This window comes from Phoca vitulina, unplaced genomic scaffold, assembly GCF_004348235.1.
Source record: "Phoca vitulina isolate PV1807 unplaced genomic scaffold, GSC_HSeal_1.0 scaffold33, whole genome shotgun sequence".
Classification (NCBI taxonomy): Eukaryota; Metazoa; Chordata; class Mammalia; order Carnivora; family Phocidae; genus Phoca; species Phoca vitulina.
The window spans coordinates 9,590,682-9,610,833 of record NW_022589736.1 but is presented as its reverse complement, the minus strand read 5'-3'; the positions used below and the strand labels follow the sequence as shown (position 1 = coordinate 9,610,833).

The following is a 20,152-nucleotide window of genomic DNA, read 5'->3' as shown; positions in this document are numbered from 1 at the left end:
CTACTATTTTAGTATCTGAAAAGCAGTACAAAATTCCTCGTTAACGTTCTTCTATTCATTTAGTAAGTAATCTAAATTGTAAGAATAAGCATCTTTTCTCTACATGACTAAAGCTATTTTCATTTTGAAAGAAAAATGCAATTGCTCCCCAGATATTATTGGTTTTCCCTGGGCGGGGGGGGGGGGGGGGGGGAAGTTTGCTCCCCTTAACTGTGAGCAGTGGGAAGCTAATAAAGTGTTTTACGCCGTGGAATACACTTACTTTTTGTTAAACAGTTTGTTGTGGAAGGCAAGGATAGTTCAAACAAACGATAAAGGTTTAAACAAAGGAATGATGGCACAGTATTCTAGAAATTTTTAGGAAATAAAATTAGCAGAATTGTTTTTGGGGAATGAAGGAATAGAATGAGGGAAGGGGTCAAAGACACATTTCTAGCTTGAGGAACTAGGGATTCGATGGTGCCACCAACTGAGATAAATGATACAAATGTATTCACGGTGAAATACTGTGTGGAGCCTTTGGCACAGCAATTTGAGGCACCTGCGGGAAATGTGGAAATGGCCCACTGCCAACTGGATAGAGAGTCTGAAAGGTGTGGTATGGAGAAGCAGTTTGGGAGTCATCATAAACGGTTCTTGAAACCATGAAAGTAGATTAGATCACACAATGAAACTATATAAAATGAGAAAAGCAATAGGTCAAGAATAAGATTTTAGGAGCACCCACATTTTAGAAGTAGAAGAGCCATGGAAGATGGGCCCATGAAAGACACAGAGAATGAATTAATAATAGAGGGAGCATTAAAGAGTATTTTGTCTCTGAAGAAAAGTAGTTTCAAGAAGTGCCCAACAGTGATAAATTCAGCAAAAAGGTTCAATGAAGGGAATCCTGGGAAGAAAAGTGGCAGGTGTGGCAATGTACTTTTGGGATCTTCCCAAACTGCTACATAAAAATACAGCAACATAACGAGGTGACAGGGTTTACCCAGCAACGCCAAAATACAAGGGGTGAGGGCCAACCGCCAAGAGCCACAAAAGCCAAGTATTACCTATCTGTGCAGGGGCAAACGGTGAGAAGCCATGGAGAGACTGGCCCGAGAGAGCAGAACCTCAAAAAGCCAGGAGGTATTCCTTGAAAGCCTGGCAGACCAACGTGCAAAGAGTGGCTCAGAAGCTGCAACAGGTGTGACTTCTTCCAGGATAGGGACAGGAAGAGGGTGGGGGTGGGGGGGGGACACAGGAAGTGAGGCAGGATCTAAGGAAGCTCAGGAGTCCAGCCCCTGAGCTTTCACATCCGACCCTCCACTGCTCTGCCCAGGACAGAGCCCGCTGAGAAGACACTTGTTAAGACCACATCATGACTGAGCAGAAGAGGAAACTGGCATCACGGAAAGAGAAGATCCAAATAAAAGCAGTACAAGAAAATAGAAAATCTCAGAGAGCAAGCTGCTTTTTCTGCGCATGACAGCGAACAACAGGAGAGGGAGCACTGTGAGCTTCCTTCTAGATGTTCAGAAGAACTACATTCATACACACACAACTTCTGTAAGAAAACGGAGACTAAACACCAAAACAATATCCCTACAGGCAACCAAAGTACACGAGAAACACATACTCAAAAAATAGATGAAAACGCTAATGTACTATTTTGAAATGGTCTAAAAGATATGAAAGAACACGGAACTCAAGAAAGTAGCCAAATGACCTGACAATGTGTATACGGTGCGATCACAGACAACTGGGATGAGTAATAGGATAGCAAAAGGAAAAAAAATTTAGCCTGTTTCAGTAATCATGAAGGACAGTATCAGTATTACCATTGTATGCATCACCTCGGATGCAGCAAAAGGGTGATTCTGGAATGTTCTAATTATATCTTCCTGTTTATGCCTGGGAACCAGAATTCTTAGTCATGGACAAAGAATCTACTGATAAAACAGTAAAAAATCCTATAGGCCTGAATTTGAATTGGAAATGTCTGCATGAACTCATGAGGTACCCTGCCCCTTATCTATCGATCCACATACATGTATACATATATTTTTGAGTATAAATATTTACTTACTGCCTAGAAACAATGACCAGTTGTAACAAGTACCCCTAGTGCCCAGATTATGGACATGAAATGCCATTTCCCAGGAAGCCTGGGCTCCTTGGAAAAGGATTCCAAGTGTGGGACAAGAATACACAAGATAAGCCTACAACATTTTGATACACCAGGCTGCAAGGACGTTATCAAAGACTACTAGCGTCATGTTAAAAGGATTCAGAGGCCAGACTGAAGAGGCTGCCACTGGCCAAGGATGGGACAATCTGAGTTGCAATAAGGGTAAATGCTGTAATGAAAGAAACCTATCAAATATGTTTAAATCTATGAATTCATAACCATATTAAAAAAAATAACTAGTCACGGGGCGCCTGGGCGGCTCAGTCAGTTAAGCATCTGCCTTCGGCTCAGGTCATGATCCCAGGGTCCTGGGATCGAGCCCCGCATCGGGCTCCCTGCTCAGCGGGAAGCCTGCTTCTCCCTCTCCGACTCCCTCTGCTTGTGTTCCCTCTCTCACTGTGTCTCTCTCTGTCAAATAAATAAATCCTTTAAAAAAAAACAAAAACAACTAGTCATCTATGGATGATAAGGAACCAATTCATTATCTTGAAAACTGGGTGTATAAAATGAAAGAGCATTTTACCGTCAAGCATTTACCTTCCTTTCTCTGTCTGAACTCTGCCACTAAGTAACTAGTGAATGAGCGAAAAGCTTACCTGATAAAATTATTCTAACGAAAGAATGAAATAAAAACCTTGCAACTCCGAGGAATTAATCCATTTACACAGTAAGTATCAACACTGCTAACATCAAAAAAGTGAAAACTAGACATTATCAGTCTCCTGATGAAGGAACACAACAGTACGTATATCTTGCCAAAGGTATTGGACCAGAGTCTGATTAAGCCTCAGATTCTTGCTGCCAATGTGCAAAAACACACTGAACTGCACTATGAGCACACAATCAGCAAAATCCACTGTGGGAAATCATTCCAGTCAAATGACCCAGATTCCCCAACAAATAAATAAATGGTAAGAAAAAGACAGGGATTGGGCTGGTGTGCGGGGACCTGTACGGGAAAAGAGACTTAGAAGACACATCATATTTAAGGGGGAGGGGTTAAGCTAAAGGGTCTAGGAATACACGTTTGACTGACAGGACTGAAGGCAAGCAAGAAGTAATCCCTATGAGGTTAGGATGGGGTTACTTTGGAGGGACTATGGACAAGGGGCTGAGTGCGGCGGCTGGGCACAGTGGGTTGGGAGGAGCTTCTGGGGTAGCTGGTAAAGTTTTATGTCTTGAACTGGCACGTCGTTTAAGAGGTATTTGCCTTACAATAATACACGAAGCTACACCTCCCCCAAAAGAAGAGCAGTTAGGATAAAAATTTCATTTAGGTCAGCCAATTAGGTAGGAATTGGTGATCTCAGTGAGAGCTGTCTCAAGAAAGGGATGGGGGTAGAAGTCAGATTGCACAGCTTGAGAAACAAATGGCAGGCTTCGGAGTGGACACAGAGTCTTGACTCAGGAGTCACAGTGTCTCACGTGAAAAGATCTAGAAGGATTCGTACCTGTTAAACAAGGTTACTCTTGGGAAATGGGAGTATAAGGAAAGTGAGGAGGACCTTTCATTTTATACTTCATATACTTGGACAATATTTTATTTTTCAACGTTTATGTTACTTTTGTTATTTTAAGCTTGTAAATGTTTACTTTTTAAAAGGCCTTCATTAAAAAAATAGGAACCCTGGGGGGAGAAGAGACAAATCAAAAGAGCTCCAAATAATTTCTGCAGAAGAGTTTAATTTACGGAGATACTCCACCTTCAGGGAGGGGCGTCTAACTCCCGACTCCAGGTGTGGGCTGTGCACAGCGACTTCTTTCCAAAAAGGACAGCGTGGGAAGGGGGGAGAGAGTAACTTCAAAGGGAGACAACCCACAGACACTACCTAGGCCAGGTATCCAGGTCAACATCAACAGTGGTAAACCGTGTTCACGGTGCGCACCCCGATACGACGTGAGGACCGTGGAGCTTTCCCTCTGTGGCCTTCCTCCCCAACACTAGTAACCCCCATCTGATCCAATTCCAGGAGAGGGGCATTCTATAACTAAAACTATCAAGGTCATCAAAAACAAGGGAAGTCTGAGAAAGTCACAGCCCACAAGAGCCAAGAAGACATGACAATAAAATAATCAGCATCCTGGGTGGGATGCTGGAACCTAAAAAGGACATTAGGTAAACACTAAAGATAATGGATTTTAGTTAATAATGGTTCGTTGATTATAATGAATGTAGCATACTAATGTAAGATTAATAACAGGGGAAACTGGGTACAGCATATAAGGGAACTCTGTATTTACCTTCTCAAGTTTTAGGTAAAGCTAAAACTATTTTAAAGAATAAAGTCTATTTAGAAATTAAAAAGAAAAAAAAAAAAAGAAACCCAAAACATCACAGTATCTCTACCAAGTGCAAGTTAAGGCGGGTAAGTTTCTTATAGTAAGTAAAGCCAAGCAAATGGTTTCTATTTCTCTTGTTCTCACACAGATAGCTTGGACCAATCAAGAGACCACCTAGAAGACTCTCACACACCAGCGATCCAGTGACCACCCTCAGAACCCAACCATGACTCTGGCATAATATGCTATTTGCAGACATTCTTCAACACAACAAAACAGGGAGCAAAAAATATGTTACTCATGTGAATCTGAAAATACGTATGGCAAGCTGAAGAGAGAATGTTCTTGGATAAAACACACCGGGTGCCAGCCATCAGAACTGGAACAGTCTATGCAAAATGTGCATTTACAAGACATTTTCAGGGAGGTCTCATTTCTAAACATACAACTGGATACAACAGGCAAATATTCCTTCCGTGTCACCTCCTGCGTCACCCCCGTGCCGCGGAGAGTCACACCGCTCCTCAGTCAAGTATCTACTCCAGCCCAGCTATTAGGTGTGCATCCCTCAGCCCCTAAGCCTACGATCACCACCGTTCCGGATTTATTCTCCTTGTAGAGTTACTTCACAAATGTATATGCTATTTCAACTGAAAAGTAAATTCCTTGAGAGTGAGGACGGTGAAATGGGAAGAGAACGAACATTCACTGTTCTGCGTCTTATGTGTGAAGCGCTGTCCGATTCTACACAAATGTCTCACAAAACCCTCTCACCTAAGCCTCACGGACATCCATGTGGTAGGTATTACTAAACCTCTTAGAGATGATGCATATGAAGTTCAGAAAGGCAAAGCAAGTTGGTCAGACGATAAACTCAATAACCCGTTGAGTCACGCCTGAGTGGCTCCACGGGGCCCATGTTGCCTCTACGACCGCCTGTTCCTATACCCTCAGCAGAGTGCTCACAGTGCTGCAAGCAGACAAGACATTCCCATGCCTTCCTGACACGAGCCAAGCTGAAGGATCGAGAAGTGGGTAGTCTCATGACCATACTTTGCTAATTATATTTTATAACCAAAGTCTAGCCCTGTCTGTGGCTCTTGAGGAAATAAAAGGAAAATAAAGAAACTGGTGAACAAGCCTGACTATCACAGGTGTGCACATCTGTACCACGCTCTGCACCACTAACCAGAATACTAGGAACTTCCCAACATGCTGTGCCTGTGGGGGAAAAAAAGATTTCAGATTGTAAATGATTTATTAAATTGACTTGGGAGACTATATTAAAAAATGGTAACCACAGGACTGCATTTGATATCCTTTTCCCTGAATAGGAGGAAGAGGACTGATAAGCATCTTACTGTACTACCTATCACTTATTGCATCCTTAGGAACCATATGCATACCTTATGAATCAGCAATATTTCTGCTCCTGAGAGAATCTGTAACTGTTAGCTGAAAAAAGGAGTGTTCAAGGCTTATGTTATTTTCCTTTCACAATGTCTGTAATTTATATTGCCTAAAACTTCAAATGAAATAAGATTCTACTTCAAATAATTCACAAGAGCGACTCAAAAATTTACTGTAGCAATTTCAGACTGAAGTCAGTATTAAAATCCCGAAACTGTTTTTCAGACTCCTTTACTGATACCTTAATTACATTTCTGTGGCAGTATTTACAAATGCTAACCATGAACTTCCTTGTGTATCATTTGCATGCTATAAAAATAAAACGAGAGGGACTAAGTGGTTAAGTGTTGATGATTATCAAAGCCCCGAACTTAGTTTTCAGTAGTGAGCTTGGTAGGGCTTATTAGATTATTAAAAATGATTCAATAAACTCTCTAAGTGAATAAATGCAGGTTATGCATGGATCAATGATGAGCTTGTGCATGAATCATGGGTTAAGATTAATCAAATGTCCATCTGAGTCCAGATTTTTTAAAAGGCCAGAAAAAAAAATTAAGCAATTTATTAAATAGGAGGTAGAAGAGGAGACAGATATGTAAACCACAAAACAGATTGAGAAAGCTCCAAAAGGCACAGAGAAAATGGACTAAAATGTTATAAATGGAGAAGATAGTAGTTTTGGTTCAAAAACATGCCAACTGATAATGCACAGAAGTCCTGGTTGGTGAAACTTACCGCTAATTCACTGATATCAAACTCATCATCACCCATCATCCAGAGGCTTGCTGACGTGCCGGTTATTTACACTAGCGTGGCTCCCTCAGTTTCCTCCTGTATAACACCTTAAGGTCTCTCCCAGCACTGGATTACCACTTAGGCTTTCTTAGCACAATTCCAAATTTTGTGTTTCTTGTCCTTTTAAATGGCCTTTCAGCTAAAAATTTCAGAGCCACTCAAAGATTACTCTTAAAGCATAAGAGATCGTATCATGGGCTAACTTAGCACTGCTTTCATAAAGATGTCTAGGATGCTTAATAAATCATATTGAGTGACAAGAGCAAAGAAGAAAATTCCAGGCCTGCCTGATATTCGTGACCTGTCTATAACAGAAAATGGAATTCTCTGCAATCCAGCTACTAGCCAGGCCTCTGCCCAAGAAACCCTCCTTTGATAATGTTGATACTGCAATACATTGGTTATATTTTTAAAGTAAACAAGTACATGTTTAGAAAGTTGTAACAAATATAGGTTTCTAAGGTCAAAGATGCTGACATTTACAGAGATAGACCTTACATGGGGGCTGTGAAGGGTAAGATTTCCTGATAATACAGGCAACAGACACAAAAAAAGTCAATGGTGAGGAGACAGAATTTTAAGCAGGTACTATGGGAAGCTGGGATGACTGAGATACATCTGTAGATTTCCAAGTCCTACTGTTAGTAATATAAACGTCGGCCTGGAAAGGAGGAGAAACAACGAACTTCCGTAAACAAGACCTTATAAATAGCATCTCACTCAGTTCAAGAACACTGACCAAAGGCACGCTCTGTGTGAAGCACTTGGTGATACGAATTCCTGCTTCCATCAGTATTAAATCCCCAAGACCCTGCAGTGGAGAAGTGCTGAGCTGACAAGCAAAGTCAACTTCCCAAGCCACTCAACTCAGAAAACTAGGATACCTACCTATCTAAATTTCCATATGTATACAGCTACCAACAAGCACAGGTACGGTACTGCGTCCTCAACCCATTTATGACAGCACCAGCACTCTGTGGGAGGGACTCCTGCACCCAAGATCCAAACTGTCTAAGGAAGATACACCAACCCACGATAAGTCTCTACCACGTAGGGCCAGTTTTTCAAATGGGGCAACCTGCACACAGATTGTACAACTATTCCAAGTCTAAAGCTAGTCCATGAAACAAATGGGGAGCACTCCAAGATGCTATTAAAGTGAAACAGGAGATTATAAGAAATGAATGACAAGAAACTGGAACCTTGAAGCATTGCTGGTGGAAGGTAAAATGGTGCAAATATAAAGGTAAAGAGGAAATGAATTGCAACTTTTCCATTTTTATAAGGAAAAATATTGTGTACCTGCATGAGAGATCACAAATTACTATGTATCTCTTAAGAGCCTTAGTGAACTTAAATGATCAGCATGTAAAATCATGCAGGGAGGAAGGACCTCTGCAGTGATTGACGACTGTGCCTGATTAGCTATTATTTTTTAATCAAAAATTCTGTTTGGCCAAACAATAAACATTTCTACTCATCACTAAAAAGTGGAGATAAATTTGCATAACACTAGTGAATATTTTACTCACTCTCTGTTCCCAGTATCATCCGACTCACATTGACAATAAGAAGGAGAGGAAAAGAGCGACCCCGGTTTTCCTTTATGTTGCAAAGATTTTCTAATTTATTTAATATCCTGTTCCCATATAATACATCTCTTGAAAGCCTTCTCTCTGTGGTCACATTCTGTTCTCCCCTACTGAAAATTCAGAAAGGAAACAGATGCCTCATCAGACATAACCTTGACTGTGCCATGGCTCTGCCTAGCGATGCCAGCGCAAAGGTGTTGGCTAAAGGGTTAGAGTAATTTGTAAACAACATTAAAACATCTTGATTGCATTTCTAGGATTTATACATTGGCATAGCATTTTATACAATTCACTCAGGAAAACGAAGAAGATTATAAACACATTAAAATAGTTATAAATGTATGAGTAAGAAACAAACAAGAAACTCACAAACCTTCTTGTGAAGAGACAATGGGTGGCATGTAATCAGGAATGTATTCTTTTCTTTCCTCTGCATCTTTACTTCCAGGTTGAGGAAATTGGAGGACATTGTTCTTACTAACAGGAAATGAAGGAATTTGATGTGGGAAAGTCACAGGTTCAATATTGTGAATATAGTCTTCTAGTTCATGAAGGCTAACCCCCATAAGCTGGAAAGCTTCACCAACATCATCCAAAATTGGGTCTGTTCGGCCATCTGAAACAAAGTCAAAAGCCAAGCAAATTACTTTAAGAAAATTCCATGAATACTTTTTAAAATATTAAGAAGTATTGGGTTCATAGGTAGCTCAGAATCAAATATACTATACATACTTAAGACTGAGTTATTGGAAAGAATTTAATAGATTTTAAATGAAAGAGCATACTGTTTAAATATTAGAAAGCTGATTCCTGAAGTCAATTTGAAATACGATCTGACAACCAGACAATTCACACTAACAATCAGCTAGTACCGAATAAATTTCAGAAGTAGTTTACAGATGAACAGTGACGGACCAAATGTAAATGCCCAGTAAATATTTTTTTTTTAAGATTTTTTATTTATTTATTTGACAGAGAGAGACACAGCGAGAGAGGGAACATAAGCAGAGGGAGTCGGAGAGGGAGAAGCAGGCTTCCCGCTGAGCAGGGAGCCCAATGCGGGGCTCGATCCCAGGACCCTGGGATCATGACCTGAGCCGAAGGCAGACGCTTAACGACTGAGCCACCCAGGCACCCCAATGCCCAGTAAATATTACTACTGCTGTTTTTTATCAGATGACTAGAATGCTGTGCTAAGTAAATGTCCATTCCATTTTCACCGTTGTTCAATGATGCATCTCTGGAACCTAAAACTGTGGCTGGCATACAGCTGGCACTCAATAAATATTTTTTGAATGAACTCTAGTACTTCCTCTCCGCCATCCCAGATTTCACTCTGTCTGGTTTCGGTTACCCACAGTTAACGCGGTGAAGCAGCAGACTTGGAGGGTCAGCAGTAGCCTAACCCTATGTCACAATGCCTACGTCATTCACCTCACTTTATCTCATCACGCAGGAATTTTGTCATTTCGCATCATCACAAGGGCGAGTGAGCACATTAAGATATTCTGAGAGAGAGAAAAAGTGATCATTCACTTAACTTTTATTACAATATGCTGTTATAACTGTTCTGTTTATTATTCGCTATTGTTGTTACTCTTTTAATGTGCCTAAATTTATAAATTAAACTTCATCATAGCTTTGTATGTACAGGAGAAAACACAGAATATTTGGGGTTCAGTACTATTCGTGGTTTCAGGCATCCACTGGGGGGTGGGTCTTGGAATGTATCCCCCGCGGATGAGGGGAGACAACTGTATGGCAGTGAATCAATTTTTTAAATCCCAGAAAATTTACAGAAAACACTTATATCAGAAAGATAATCTATGTGCAAATTTTAAATGTCATTAGAAGACACCATACAAAATGGACAGAGATAGAAAGATACAAAGTTAAGGTGAGATTCTCTTTACAAAAGTGGTGTTTTTTGTTTTGTTTTGTTTTTTTAACTGAAATCACTTCACTTCAAACTCAGTATGTCTGAAATTAAATCATGCTGTAAAATGAAAATAACCCAAAGTTTATAAAAATTAGACACATGCTTGCTCACACCCACATAAAAAAGTTCTGGAAGGATATACATCCAACTGTTAACAGTTTAAGGGGCTGAAAGCTGCAGTGCAGAGGGAAGGAAGCAGGAGACTCTCACTTGTAACTTCAAACATTTCTGTAGTCTCTCAATTTTGCTACAAGTAGGGGTTACTTCCAAGATGTATAAAATAGCAGGGATAAATAAAATGGATATTCATTCTTCCTCTTAATGATGTAGATATGCATTTCAACTCTTCTATTCCTAGGAAAAGCAGTAGTATTCTCTCAGTCCAGAATAAATGATCATCTTGAATTCCTCCATATGCTTTGCAATTTCAACGCAAGACCCTCTGGTTCTCCCCTCTTCCTGTCCATTTCTGGCCACAGATTTCAGAACGTTTTCTTTCCCTCTCTTCCTATCATCACTCTCCTAGGTCAGTTTCCAGGTATCCTCACTTGAGTCTCTCTTGCACTCAGCGGGAGCACAATTTTCTTAAGATATCACTTTCATCATACTGTTTCCCTCCTTAGAAGCATGCAGTGTTTCTGACCATGCTTTCATTTCCTCTACGTCCCTCCCAAATCTGATTTCACATGTTCCTGTAACACCTTCCTAATGAACTGGCCACATATGTCAAGTTGGCCACCTCACTGCTACTTTCATCACACTCAGTCCTACTTGGGTATCATAGGTGATGCTTTTCTCTAGCCTGGCGTCCACTCCCACCTCTATATAGGCAGGCTTCACAGCTCAACTCAAATTTCATCTTTCCTGTGAAGTCATCCTGCCCCAGCCCACAGTCATCTTCCTTTACCTTCTTCCTTTTGCATTTACTGCCTATATCATGCAATTATTAAGTTACAAATACTAGTCTTAAAGAGTCATTCTGAAATATTTAGCACCTACTTTCGGTGCGCGCACACATATTTAATACATAATACGACACAGCGAGAAATATCTGCCCTGAATGCTTTCACAGATCATTACCTTAGAGAAATTTAAAAATGCATCATTTGTTGAATTAATAGCAACTTCTGATACTTGCTTTAACTTGAGAGCAATTTTTTTAAAAGGAGCAAACATCATCAGTTTATTTTGTTGACAGTCTGCACCTTTGTCCACAACTTGTGGGCAGGGACTGTGCCTTAGGACACTGATGTCTCCAACACAGTGCTCAGTTCCTTTTTCTTAGATTTTATTTATTTATTTATTTAGAGCATGAGCAGGGGGAAGGGCAGAGAGAGAGAATCTCAAGCAGACTCTCACTGAGTGCACTGAGTGCAGAGCCCAACACTGGGCTTCACTTCATGACCCTGAGATCATGACCTGAGCCAAAATCAAGAGTCGGCCGCTTAACCAACCGTGCCACCCAGGGGCCCCACTGCTCAGTTCTCAGTGGTGCTCAGTGAATGTTGTCAAAAAGACAAAGAGGATTTAAAGAAGGAGAATACAAGACTGCACAGTGGTAACCTGAGATCAAAATCTGAGTTTAAAACTAGGATAGTATAAAAAAAAGAACCTAAAAAAAGTCTGTAACTAGTAAGTATACCAGGAATCGGCATTTTTAATAAGTCACAAAACTATGATGGAGAATAATGAACCTGATAATCACATTCTCACTAAAAGCAAGAAAACTGGCTGCCAAAATTGGGTAATTAGAAAAGGGATTAACATTAACACATAACAATGATTACTCGATGACTTTGGAATACCTGGTTACTTGCAGTGCCAGCACATATTCTGGTTCTGTGTATAAGGCAGGAAAGGTAACTATGTATTCAGGGGATATTTATTACCTAAAAATACAGAACATCTGTCCTTATTTAGGGAACTTGGTAGCAAAAATATAATCTGGACTATGCATAACCGCAACAGTATACTCAAGGACCATGAAAAGGGAGAGGGAAGGAAAAGAAGCAAAAGCCAAGAGAACAGTGTGCTGGTGGTGTACTTCCAAGATAACAATGAATGAGAGTTACTTTGCAGTGCCATATTTAGATTAGAAGGATCAGTGAAATCAAGCATTCAAAAAATACCACATTTTGGAACTCAAAAAGTCAAGTGACTAAACAGCTATTATGGTAGTAGGTTATCAGTTCATTCATTTATTCAGCAAATATCTCCTGGGTGCCTAGTAAATGATAGCACTGTACTAGGTTACAGAATACAAATATAATAAATTTGTCGCCTAGGGAGAAGAAAAGGAAAGGGTGAGAAACAGACACAGATGATTACAAAACAAGGTGTTACATACAGGAATATGTGCAGAATTAGGAGAACAGATGACATATGAGTTTCCCAAATCAAGTGATAAGTGAATTTCAAAACAGAAGTAGTACCACCGGTGCACCAGGGGGGGAGGGATACTCTAGGAAACCCCATGTGTATAGGAATGGATAGTTTAAAATGTTTTGGATAAGGCAGGTAGTTCAGCATGGCTGCAATCGGAACAGCAGGAGTAAGAAAAAGCTCACAAAGAAAATATGCTGTTGAAGAGTTGAGATGTTCAGCCTGCAAGCAATGGTGTACAAATTAAAATATTTTTAAGAATGACACGATCAAATATGTTTATGGACAAATTACTTTGGCAGCACTGTCGAAGCAGGAATGGAATTGGGGGCTCAAGAAGTAAAGTGTATCTGTGGGTCTCAATTTTCCAGTCTAGGATCCACTTTAAGGAAGCAAAGTATCTTATGAAACACTTTACCCAGTTCTCCAGCTTACCCACCTTAAGAGTAACGACCTGAAATTTCAATGAATGGCAGTTCCCCCATACACACACATAGACACACACACACACTTACTTCACATCAGTGGGATGCTGTGTGGTTTCTATTAAGTATTCCGAATTATTAAATGCCATCAGCTATAGATACTACTGGACACTCACTTAAAAACCATAAGTACTGCAGCCCAGACTACCTGGGGACCCTTGTAAATTGCCTATGTTCCCTCTATTACACTTTGAGAACCACTGACATAAAAATATCAAGGAGGAAATCAATGAGTAACGGGGATGTAAGTGAAAGTTAATCTAAGTGAAACTGACAAAGTTGGCCTTGGGAAAGAGTAAACAGAGATACTGTCTATGAAATGACAGAATACAGAATGAACAGATACAGAAAGAAGAGGCAGTGTCCCCAACGGAGCAGAGCTGTCAACGAGTATGTGTTGTTATGAGCTGAAGAATGGCTAGCCTTGTAAGAAACGGCCGGTAGACGGAGCGCCTGTGACAACTAGTTGTAGTAGTTTGCAGGCAAGGGAGGAAAAGGACCAAAGTAAAAGAGGCTGCAAGGCATTCTGGAGGTGGTTCTACACGCAGCAAAAATGAGATGATGAGAAAGACCGATGCATATTTCCGATCAGAGAAGACGTGAGAGGGTGTGGAGCTGAGAGCGGAGATAGGGGTCCCGGCTGGAGGCGGGAAGTTAGTGGATGAGGAAGAGGCACCAAAGGGATGACTGGAGTTTCCAGGGGCAGTGGAACCCGAGGGACGTCAGAGGCCGAGAAAATGCCCGATCTCGGGGTAGGGGTAGAGGACGAACACCTTGGAGACGGTGAGATAGAGAAGGGAAGACCGGAGGTGTCACTCGTGACTGGCCAGAGGCAGCCCTCCCGCACCCAGCCCGGTACTCACACAGCTCAGAGTACCGATGGCAGCCCCGTCCCAACTGCTGCAGATAGCGCTGCAGCACGTCCGTGAGGAGGTGGCAGGCGCTGAGTTGCACCGAGTCCCAGCCCAGCGCCTGGCAGATCTGCGCCACCGAGACCCTCAACAACGACCTGGAGTAACTCTCGCACATCCCGCTCCGTGGACTCCACCGCAGCCCTTGCTGCCACTCTCTCCACCCCCACCGCCTAACCTTAGCAGAGCCCTCGATTCATCCTCTAGGGCCCCCGCGGCGGGGAAATCGTCCCCCCGACCCCTGGCGACCACCTCAAAGCGCCAGCAGCACGGAGCGCGCCAGCCTGAGAGCCGCCATTTTGGACTCGCTCCGCCTCCCGCTGGACGGTCGCCGGGGCGAGGCAGCACTAGCCGAATGCTGATCGCGTCAATGAGGAAGCTCCGCCCTGTTGGAGCAGAGCGATGGTGTCGGAAGCGACTCTTGGGCCTGGAAGGATGCAGGAAACGGCTGTGCTGAGCGCAGGTGGAGGATGCGCCCGAGGAGGCAGGTGCTTGGGGCCTTGGGTGGGCTCTTTTGGAGGGAAAGGGAGAAGGGACCGTCAGTGGTTTAGGGGCAAAAGAGGGAGTCAGGATATGAAATCGAAATGCGGGTGTTAGAAGTGGGAACCTGAGAGGCTGTGAGTGCAGGGGCGGGATTTGGAGCGTGGGAACTTAAGTGCCCCCAAACGCGGATCTGATCCGATCTTGCCTATGCTGCTGCTTACCATGTATAGGTTAAATCAAACCCAAGCTGCTCAGAGGTTAGAATCAGGCGAGTGAGACACTAGCCTCGGTGCAAAATTTATGGGAGCACAAGAAAACTGAAGATCAATCATTTTTTAATACAGTATTAAAAAAAAAAATCCAAACCACTTCCCCCAAATTCCTGCCTTACTCCCCTCATTCTAATCCCAGCCCTGGGTTCAATAAAACTCAGTTGCCTACAGAGGGCAAATAAGTACCTTAAATCGATGAAGCAGGCTGAGAGAATGGGGAACTGTTGTCTACTCAAGACTCTTCTCCCAGCCCCAGTCAAGTGTTGCCAGATCTCTCCAGATGACCAGAACTCTGGACTTTGTGATAAATATCTCGAGTTATAAATATTACCCAACCTATGGGTAGTCAATTGTAATGGCTGATCTAATTATCTCTTAAATATGCCCTTTTGTGCTCCCCCCCACCCCAAGCTTCTAGAGTGTTCCTTCCTTCCTTCCCCTCATCTCTCTCCTCTGTATTTCTCTGTCAATTTCTCTATTCTTCTACTTGGCACAGTGCATTTAGTATTTGAGTTTATGTGCCTTTCCCAATAAATCGTGTTTCTGAATGCATCTACATTCTCCCTACCGGGAGTATTCCAGAACTGTGAACATCATAGATACTCAATTTTTAAAAGTCAAAACCACAGTAGAACTGAAAATGTGGTGCTTCAGCCAAATGACAATTCTGAAGAGATGGTGCTCTGTGGTGGGGTGCCTATAATATTTTCTTCAGTGACACTTGTGTCCTCAAGATTATTGGGGACCTTTGGGATGCAAACTCTATGGGAGTTTTAGCCTTAGGACTTTTAGTCCTAACCTTACTTGACCATTTTGTAGCCATTTGTTACTGTTGAACACTACCTTAATTTTGAAACTCTCTTATACCTTGGATTTCACAATACCTTATTATCTTGCTGTCCCTTCAGTATTATATTAGACCCTTCTTCATTTGCCTCTGTGTGTGTGTTCAACTCCTTAATCTTTTATTTCAGAAAATTTCAAACCTACAGCAAAGTTGAAATGGAAAAGTGTAAGCACAGGCGTATACTTCACCTAGATTCATCAATTGTTAATGCTTTGTTACATTTACTATATACGTATACACACATACTTTTTTTTCAGAACGGTTTGAGAATAAGTTGCAAACTTCATCACACTTAACTCAGAAACACTGGGGCGCCTGGGTGACTCAGTTGGTTAAGAGTCTGCCTTTGGCTCGGGTCATGATCTCGGGGTCCTGGGATCGAGCCCCGCATCGGGCTCCCTGCTCCGTGGGAGGCCTGCTTCTCCCTCTCCCACTCCCCCTGCTTGTGTTCCCTCTCTCGCTGTGTCTCTCTCTGTCAAATAAATAAATAAAATCTTTAAAAAAAAAAAAGAAAAGAAAAGAAACACTTCAGTATGTATCTCCTCAAAGCAAGGATATTCCCCAGGAAGTTATTTCTGGGATGGAGATCAGCCTGCAGAAGGTTTATTAAGGAGTGTTCCAGTGGCTGCTGAACCTGTCCGTGGTCCAGCAACACTGGGCAAGAGAGTTCCAAGAGACACCCAGCCAGACCGCTTGGGTGCCACCCATCTCTCCTTGCTGCCCACTGTGTAACTGCAGCGTGGGCTCCTAATGACCGGAGTCAATTACTCCTACCTGCACAATGACTTCTCTTTCTGCATGCTGATCCCTGGCTGAAGTGCCCAACTGGCAACTGTAGCTAATATTTCAGTGGGACTCCTGTGTGTCCCTTGGTGAAAGCATTCCCCCTTTTGCAAATTAGAACTGTCAACCTGGAGGAGCCAGAGTTACAGGGACAAGAACAGTTTCACAGGTGGGTCACTGAGAGTTACGTTTGTAGGGGCCAAAATTGTCAAATGATACATGGAGATACAATGGGGACCACTGGCCCTGCATTCTTTGAGTCCTTAAGGATGCCACTAATTTCTCCCTTCCCCTTCTCCCTGAGCTACAGGACCAATCTCAAGAGCTTGTTTCAGCCTCCCCGCTACCATAGTTCTGACCCCGCAGGCCAAGGAATCAGTGTGGAGGTTGTGCCAACTTCCCTGTATGTCTAATGTAACTACACATTGGGGGATCAGGGAATTGAAATCCTCAAAATGTTTGAGTATTTCCTTTTTCCAGTGGGTGGTTACTTGAGTAAGTGACTGTTGGTTCCTTTGCCGGAGGAGTAGGGAAATCATTATCCTCTCCATTTGGTGTTGAGTTCTTCTTCCTAAAGACTTAAGAGTTTCTGTCTGAAAATTGGCTCGGATCCAGATGTTGGGCAAGGAATCATGGCTGCTCATTGGGGCGACCGTCTTCAGCCACCTAGTTGTCTATCCGTGAATTATTTTGATGGTACAGATTGAGGAGCCCACTCATCGGCTGCCCATCTGTCTGTTTCATCCACCCTTGTTCTGGGAACCGTCTCTAAAACTCACCAGGTGACTTCCTCCCCCACCTCTTAACTTCTCTTATTGTGAGTTCATTCACGTGGCTTCTGACTGATAACACAGCGAAGTACAGCCCTTTTGGCCTGTATTATTTTACAGTCCTACTGTCTCCACTTTGCTTGAATATCTGAACACTGATACCTCATACCAGCTTGTTTCCACTTTATACCGCCCTAGTTCACCCCTGGTAAAAGTTTTACAACCTGCACGTTCTAGAACTACCTACCTTGTGCCAGGGGCTTATCATGCTCCATCTACCACCAGTGCTGAGGTCCTCAGGGCCAGCCACCTAGGTGGCTGACCCAGCTCCTAAAATCCTCCTGTCTTAGTATCTACTGCCTCCACCCCTTCCAATACAAACTGCCCCCCAAGTGATGGGGCGCCTGGATGGTTCAGTCATTAAGCATCTGCCTTCAGCTCAGGTCATGATCCCAGAGTTCTGGCATCTGGGCTCCCTGCTCAGCGGGAAGCCTGCTTCTCCCTCTCCCACTCCCCCTGCTTGTGTTCCCTCTCTCGCTTTCTGTCAGATAAATAAATAAAATCTTAAAAAAAAAAAAAATTGCCCCAAGTGAGACTCTCCAGGAAGCAGCCTCTGAGATAGAGATCAGTCTATAGGAGTGCTCTTGGGATCAGGACCCAGGGAAGGAAAGCAGGTGGGGGTAGGGGAAGGGAGACATCCTGTGAGTTCAGACAAGGGGGACTGGCTTTATATTCCCACACTGAGCAGGCACTGGGTGTGGGCTGCCCAGGAGGGAGGGGGCTGTGATCTGGGGCAGGGCAGTCTCCAGCTGAGGATTCCGAAGAGGGTTAAGTGCTGAGGGCTGTGTCCTGACACAGTTCCAGAAGCTCCGGAGACACACCCCTAAGTCCTGCTGTTGGCGGGGGGAGGATCTGGGAGGAGCATCACACCTTCTGCTACACCATAATACCATTGTCACACACAACAGACTCAAGAGTGATACAGTAGTATTACCCAGTATCCAGTGGGTATTCAGATCTTCCCATGGTCCCCAAATGCCTTTTATAGCTTTTTAATTTTTCAATCCATAATCTAAGAATCCCTCCTTTCATTTCATTGACATCTCTATAGTCTTTTTTAATAAGATCAGCCCCCCCCCACCCCGTTGTTTGTAGGGCTTTTATTTTTTTGGTCTTTTATGACATTTTTGCAAAGTCTAGGAGTTTTGTTTTGTTTTGTTTTTTTCGGACAGTTATTTTATAGAATGTCTTGCAATCTTTGATTGTTTTCTCACCTGATTAGGTTCAAGCTAAACATTTTTGGCAACAATGTTCCTACACAGGTTAACAGCAAGGGTCATGTTGTGCCATCACTAGTGACAAAGTTTGGTCATTTGTAAAGGTTAGGTATCTACCAGTCACCATTGTAAGGTATCCTTTTTTTTTTTTTTTAAACTTTGAGATTAATAAGTAATCCATAAGGTGATACTTTGAGCCGATTTGAATAACCTGCTTCTCCACAACCTTTCGCCACTGTGGTTTTATGAGCATCCATGTCTGATCTCTTACTGAGTCAGTCAGTCATTACTCTGGTGGTTATTAAGCATTGATTTTTCTAATCTGAGCATTTTTTCCTACCTTTCTTAGCAGACGTTCTAGAAAGTTCCCTCATTTTTTCTAGTATGATGTTAGTATGGAGTCAGACATGCTTTTTTATCCAGTGAGCTAGAATCTCTTAACATTATTATTCTTTTGCTGCTTAAATTATCCTGTATTTGGCCAGCAGGAGTCCTTTCAGGCCAGTTGCTGTGTGCTTTTAACATGCCTCTGTCATTCACTGAGTGTTTCCATACTTGGTGGCACAAGATTTTCCCAGGCTCACCTTATGCTCTTCCCTGCCCTAGACTTAGAATTAGTCATCTCTCTAAGGGGCTCTGGTTCGCTATTTAGAAACCAAGATATGGGCTCTAGCTGACCTTCATTTTTACTGGGGTGTCATTGCTTCAGGGGCCTTTTGGTGGAGAAAACTAGAAAATATGAATATTCCAAAAGTCTGATGTACATACTGATGCCTGATTCAAACCCCTAACTTCATATTCCTTACCTCCTCCCATTTCATATTTATATCTCCCTCCTCCCAAAGTAAGAACCCTGATTTCAATTATAGCAAATATTTGCTTTCTCCTCTAATGCCTTTGCCTAATTTTTAAGTATTTGTTCTCTTTTTATATGCTTCACTCCAGTAATTTTCATGGTTATATAAAGATGACTCCTTAACATAACGGTTTATCCTAAATTTTTCCCAAGTTTCAGACTAGTGTAACTAACTGCGTCTATTCAACAACTAATGTCTATCTGGATATCCCTTCTACAACTCATTTAATTAGTGTTTGATGGATGCCCCAAACGAAACTCATCATTCTTTCTGTTCTTGGCTGTACACTTCAGGAGTTCACCTCAATTACTAATCAGTGCCCAGTATACATCATCGTATCTAGCAGGCAGTCAGTGCTCAATAAACGTATGCCTTCTAGACCAATTCATCTTGCAATAACGTGTAGTATTAGAGCACAACTGTCTATACTAAAAACCCAAATTATGCACTTTAAAACAGTGAATTTTACCACACGTGTCTTCTCTCAGTGAAGGTGTTATTTTGAGAGAATCGGATTTGAGTGATTGGATTTGAGTGGTGGTAAGGAGATAAGCACCTCCTCCAAGAGCTGCAGCAGCGGGGACAAGGGGTGGCTGCTATCCACCGTCTGTTGACACACCAGTAGGACCCAGGGCCTGCGGACTGAACTTTCATCCTGAAAGCAGAGTGCTGACTCACCCAAGGACCCCTGGTCCTTACCATCCCGTCCCAGTGGAATGTGGAACGTGGACGTGCTGGGGACCGGGATGAAAGAACCCAGCTGAGGGGGTTATAGCACAGGCCTAGGGGGCCCCAAGCGCACTGGGGGCATCACTTTGTATTCAGCACTCACCCTGTATCAGATTCTAAGTATTTGGCAAGCATTAGCTCATTTGATTTTCCTAACAACCCTATGAAGTACT

The 20,152-nt window shown here is 42.6% G+C and overlaps 1 protein-coding gene across 2 annotated transcripts in view; it reads right to left on the bottom strand.

Annotated features, from left to right (window-relative positions):
* TAF3 (TATA-box binding protein associated factor 3) overlaps positions 1-14,268 on the bottom strand; it is a 176,308-nt gene extending 162,040 nt beyond the window's left edge. For both annotated transcript variants that reach the window (XR_004301950.1, XM_032425516.1), the window contains exons 1-2: positions 13,914-14,268; positions 8,618-8,860 (exon numbers count right to left, since the gene is read on the bottom strand). Coding sequence is in view for 1 of the 2 variants with exons in the window: in XM_032425516.1 (XP_032281407.1) it covers positions 8,618-8,860; positions 13,914-14,079 (409 nt within the window). In the remaining variant the exon portion in view is untranslated. The remainder of the gene's footprint in view (positions 1-8,617; positions 8,861-13,913) is intronic.
* Positions 14,269-20,152: the final 5,884 nt, after the last annotated feature.